Raw genomic sequence first — 5,649 nt, forward strand, 5'->3', positions numbered from 1 at the left:
TTTTTTCTTTTATACTCTTAAAACAATTTTTTTAAAGTACTCTTTAGTTAAATCCTTAATTTATTATTATTATTGAGTTTCATTAGTTTCCAATTAGTTTGTTTAGTAGAAGGAAGGTATTTATTTATTTTATTTTTCTTTCTCAATATTGGACAGGTTAATTAAACCAATAGTTTGGCAAATCAATTGAACCAATAATAAATTTTATGATTAACTATTTTAATTTTTTTTAAGAAAAAATTATATTTTATAAATAATGATATTCTTTTTATTATAATAAATTTGATTCAACTTTGACCAAACTTGAACAAACTTCTAAATCTTTGAATCACTAATTTTTACTGACTTAATAATTGATCCGACTTTCAAAAGTTTGGTTTATTTAAGGATGAACCAAGATATATGGAATAAGAGTTTGAACCTGTGCCTCCAACTACCCACATATCAGGATTCAAGACTTCTCTGATCTTTAGCCATGGCATGCAATAGCAGTGAAAATATTGGCAAACCAATCAGATGCAAAGGTTAAATTTATGTTTGTGAAATATTTCTTTGCAGACTACTTATTATGATCAATCTAAATATCTAATTTAACGTGTCCTTGTTTGTTATTTTTGGAACAGCTGCAATATGCAGAAAAGCAGGTGAACCTCTTGTTATAGAGGAAATTGAGGTTGACCCACCAAAAGCTTGGGAGGTTCGGATCAAGATTCTACTCACTTCTCTGTGTCACACTGATGTAACCATCTGGAAAATAGACCACGTAAGCATATCTATTTTCATAATATTTTCGTTAAATCACTAAATAATTTCCAATGAGTATCCCATACATATCTGTAATTTTCCTTCTCAGGTCAGTGCAGCAAAATTTCCAAGAATTTTCGGTCATGAAGCCGTAGGGTAACGTCTGATAAATTGAAATCGCTAATCGCTTTAAAATTTTGATACCTTTATTTCTTTTAGTGTCAGTGTATTAAAATTAAATTTTAATTATATTATACCGCTTTTTGTAACGGATACTTAAGAGTTGTGGAGAGCGTAGGGGAGCACGTGAAAGAAGTGAAAGAAGGAGACAGAGTAGTCCCTGTGTTTCTGGCGAACTGCGAGGAATGCAGGGACTGCAAGAGTTCTAAGAGCAACGAGTGCTCCAAATTCCGGAAGGAGTTTTTCAGTGTAATGCCGAGAGATGGAACGAGCAGATTCAGGGATATGAATGGAGAAACGGTGCACCATACCTTGTGTGTTTCGAGCTTCTCAGAGTACACAGTTGTGGATGTGGCTCATTTGGTCAACATTAGCCATTATCACCTTCCTCCTCACGAGGCTTGCTTGCTCAGTTGTGGTGTTTCAACAGGTTACCATTTAAAACTCAATTAGAGACATTAATTTTTCATTTGTTATTGAGTTTTTTTTGTTATCCTAAGTATATAAAAAATTTACCAACAAATTATAACTCAAATGACATAATTTTTCTATACTTAGTTAGAGATTACGAATTCAAATTTCATCCTTAACTTTGGAATATATATATATATATATATCGGATTAAAGTGTTTTCATATGTCTGGTTTTTAATTTAGTATTTGATATTATGTTTAAATGGTGATGCTTAACTTACTAAATAAAATAAAAAATTAATATTTAATTTAAAAATATAAAAATAAATACATTTTTAAATATTTAAAATTTATTATAAAAGATAATTTAAAAAATTAGATACTGAAATATAAATATTATAGAAAATTAATAATAATAATAATAAATAAATAAATAGATAAGGTAATGGGAGGTCACAGAGGTTTGGAGTTGAAGGGGATGACGATGGATCATCATGATGGTCACTGATTTCTCAGAGAGAAAAAGAGACATACATAACATAAAAGAAGAAATTTCAACACTCTTTTACTATATTAGTTTATTCCATCTCCATGTCAATGCAATAATATCTGTTTCGGTAACAAAATCAGATTTTTTGTTTTTTTCTGAAAGCAAACTATTAGAATAAATTAAACTCATCTCTTACTTTAGACTTTGAAAAATATATACGATACTTGTATCTTTTTAATATATTTTAAAGTATGATTTTTTTTAAAACAGTGTATATTTATTGATTTTTTTTTCTTCATATTCACTTTTAATATTGTTTGATTAATCTTATTTAATGGGATAAGATTTTATTTCTGTTGTTGTAAATTCATTGTCACATCTAAGAGTAAAAAATATAAAAATAAAGACGATTCATAGTCCATAGAAGAAAAAAAAATGAAATTTTGTTGCAGGGTTGGGAGCGGCATGGAAAGTGGCCGACGTGGAAGAAGGGTCGACAGTGGCTATTTTTGGGCTAGGAGCTGTAGGCCTTGCGGTAAGTTACCAGAAACAACGTTAGTTTAATTGTTTAAACCAATTTGAGTTGCTCTATTTGTAGTTATCAGAACTGAATTATTAAATTACTGATTCAATTGATAGATTATAAATTAAATTAATTGACTCAATTATAATTAAATATGAATATAAAAAACAAAAAATAAGCCTTCATTTAAATTTAGTTTAATTAAATTATGTATAAATTATAATATGATTCATACTTTATATATATGTAATATATAAAGTGTTTATAATAACTATAAACATATATAAAGTATATAACAAATAAAAATGGATCAAATGCGTTTATATCATGTATATCATTATAAGCGCCATATACATTAAAGTATTATTTGGTTTGGTGGCAAAATGATATGGTAAAAGTCTTTTTAGAAGACTAATTATTTTATTGTCGGTACTCCTAAGGTGATCCACAAGTTGGGAGTCTATTGGTGGAGACGTAGGTCTAGTGTTTGACTACATCTGGTTTGATATGAACCGTTTGATTTTTAGCGAGTTTGACTATTGTTAATCGGATTAATTACAAAAGCGATCTAGATAGTAAATCAAATCGGTTGGATCACTAATTCATTAGTTTTTTGGTTAAATAGATCGATTTAGTCCGATTTTAATAACTATAATTCTAGTTGTTAGTTTATTAGTTTGTTTATTGGGATTCAAATTTTATTTTATACATATAATAACTTACTAATTAAAAACAAATTCTTAAATGAATAAAGAAATACCATAAATAATAAAAAAATATTTATATATTTAAAAAAACATTAATTTTCAAATTAATTATTTATATAAAATATATATTAAAATAAATTAAATAATATATATTCAAGACTAAAAATTAATTTTCATATAAACTATCAAAATTTTTTAATATCAGATCAATTTTAATGACTTAAACTTTTGGCATCCCTTTATATAGAGAGCCTTTCATAATATTTCTTCTAGCCAAGAATAATTATATATTAATATTTTTATACTACGTTATTTCTCCAAGTTAAAAAAATAAAAGAAGATAAGATTTATCATTTTCTATCTGTTAGTCTAATTTCTTTTGGTCTCTAAACTTTAACTCGCGGCTTTTGAATGGCAACAGGTTGCTGTAGGAGCAAAACAACGAGGAGCAACAAAGATCATAGGCGTGGATATTAATCATGAAAAATTTGAAATAGGTTTGGGATATATCTCATGTGTACTTGCTAGCTAGGCTGGTCTTTAATTTTGTTTAAACTTTAAATAATACACATTATTTTGATTAATCTCGGGGACCATACCATTACTGTGTGTTGTTTATACAGGAAAAAGATTTGGAATTACTGATTTTGTGAATCCCTCCACTTGTGAAGACAAGTCAGTGAGCGAGGTACTATGATGTTAGATGAGTAATATCCTTTTTGAAAATTGACAAATTACCTCTTAATCTTTAAAAAATGGAGGCCACTCTAATAAAGATGCTTAAAACATCTTTTTTTTAAAAATATTTTTTTATTAATTAAAATTTAATACATATAATCGATTAAATTATGTTATTTTTATCAAAATTATATGAGACAAATTAATTTGGCCGAAAAATTGGTAAACCAAACCTTAAATCGATCTAAATTAATATTCTTTTTAATAAAAATGACTACAATAACCTTATTATAAAAAATGACTAAAATATTTTTATTATATATATATTTTAATTTTGAAAACCCTAATCTAATTTATCGATTTTTTTCCAAATCAATTTATTTAATCTAATTTTAATAAAAATAATATAATTTAATGAATTATATGTATTAAATTTTAATTATTTAAAAATATTTTTTAAAAAAGACGTTTTAAACGTCTTTATCAAAGTGACTCCCTTAAAAAATAATAAATCGATCCCTGTCTATTTCTTTCGTTAGACACATTAATTCTTCTGTGGTCAATAGACAGAGGTTGATGTATCTAATAGAAGAAATAGACAGAAACTAATTTGTTTAATGAAAGGGTTGATGCGTCTAATAAAAGAAATAAAAAGGGATCGATTTATCATTTTTTAAATATTAGGAAGCGACTTATCAATTTTCAAAAAGAATAGGAATCGAAAAAAGTATTTACTTATGTTACTATAAAAGAATCTTTAAGTGTATACTAATAATTACCATATATTTCGTAGCAATTTGAACTATGCATACAAAAATTGTTGAACTTTGTATGCTGTGTCTTACATTTTTTGTTAGGTGATTAACGAAATGACAGATGGAGGTGCTGATTACTGCTTCGAGTGCATAGGGTTGGCTTCACTGATGGCAGAGGCTTTTAACAGTAGTCGGAATGTATATACGTTTATCTGATCTTGGAGTATTCATTGAGAAGAGAAAGAGAGGGACTTTTAGAATTTTTTTTAATTATATTTGTGTATGATGTCAGGGTTGGGGGAAAACCGTGATATTAGGGGTGGAAATGCATGGTTCGCAAGTGACATTGAATCCTTATCTGTTGTCGAGAGGCAGAACAATCACAGGATCAATGTTTGGAGGTCTCAAACCCAAATCTGATATCCCCCTCCTTGCTAATAAGTACTTGGACAAAGTAAGTGCAGCGCAATAATATTTTTCGTGCCGCTACATCACTAATAAATATTATTATTTTTTACAAGAATTTGTATATATAAAATATATAATTTATATTTATATTTATTAGAATTTATACATACAAATTAATATAATTTACATCTATATTTATTAAAATTATTACATATAAATCAGTAAAATTTATTTATCGAAGACAATTTGATATTTATATTAACTAATTACTGACTGAAATTATTAAAATTTGTTCGCTCTAAAATTTTCTGAATATATTAATATTAAAAGATCAGATGGGTATATATAGCAAAAGGTTTTTTATGGTGCCATATTCTGTTATTTTAGGAATTTAGCTTGGAGGGATTCATAACGCACGAGGTGCCCTTCAAGGACATTAACAAAGCTTTTGACTATCTCCACCAAGGAAAGAGCCTCCGCTGCATTATAAAGATGGATCCTTAACTACTACTTCTACTGCTACATTTCATTGTAATTCTATTTCATATCCCTCAAAAATTATTGTATTCTCTTAAATATATTTATCGGAATAACAATATGATGCATGATTCACATGTTTGATAACTTTGTCCTATGCAGTTGGTTTCTTGTGCAATGTTTTAGTGCGATTGGTTTAAGGAATTTTAATTTATTTTTAAAAATTATTTATTGAAATGTATTACTTTTATATTTGTTTGAATTTTTAAAAAAT

General features: G+C 27.1%; 1 protein-coding gene across 1 annotated transcript; it reads left to right on the plus strand.

The window, feature by feature from the left end:
* The first annotated feature begins 418 nt into the window (after window positions 1-418).
* Window positions 419-5,522, plus strand: LOC107460908 (alcohol dehydrogenase-like 2). Its single transcript, XM_016079335.3, has 10 exons — window positions 419-524; window positions 624-763; window positions 854-900; window positions 1,026-1,354; window positions 2,280-2,362; window positions 3,479-3,554; window positions 3,681-3,745; window positions 4,593-4,688; window positions 4,783-4,944; window positions 5,286-5,522. Exons 1-10 carry the CDS (start codon window positions 476-478, stop codon window positions 5,400-5,402), a joined length of 1,164 nt encoding a protein of 387 aa, XP_015934821.1. The 5' UTR covers window positions 419-475; the 3' UTR covers window positions 5,403-5,522.
* Window positions 5,523-5,649: the final 127 nt, after the last annotated feature.

This window comes from Arachis duranensis, chromosome 8 (genome assembly GCF_000817695.3).
Source record: "Arachis duranensis cultivar V14167 chromosome 8, aradu.V14167.gnm2.J7QH, whole genome shotgun sequence".
Classification (NCBI taxonomy): Eukaryota; Viridiplantae; Streptophyta; class Magnoliopsida; order Fabales; family Fabaceae; genus Arachis; species Arachis duranensis.

What these genes read in the sequence shown, in the direction of transcription:
- LOC107460908 (XM_016079335.3), top strand. Translation starts at nt 476, where the DNA reads ATGGCATGCAATAGCAGTGAAAATATTGGCAAACCAATCAGATGCAAA. An exon ending in TAGGAGCTGTAGGCCTTGCG is followed by an intron (nt 2,363 to 3,478) that starts GTAAGTTACCAG and finishes GAATGGCAACAG; the next exon opens with GTTGCTGTAGGAGCAAAACA. An exon ending in TCATGAAAAATTTGAAATAG is followed by an intron (nt 3,555 to 3,680) that starts GTTTGGGATATA and finishes TTGTTTATACAG; the next exon opens with GAAAAAGATTTGGAATTACT.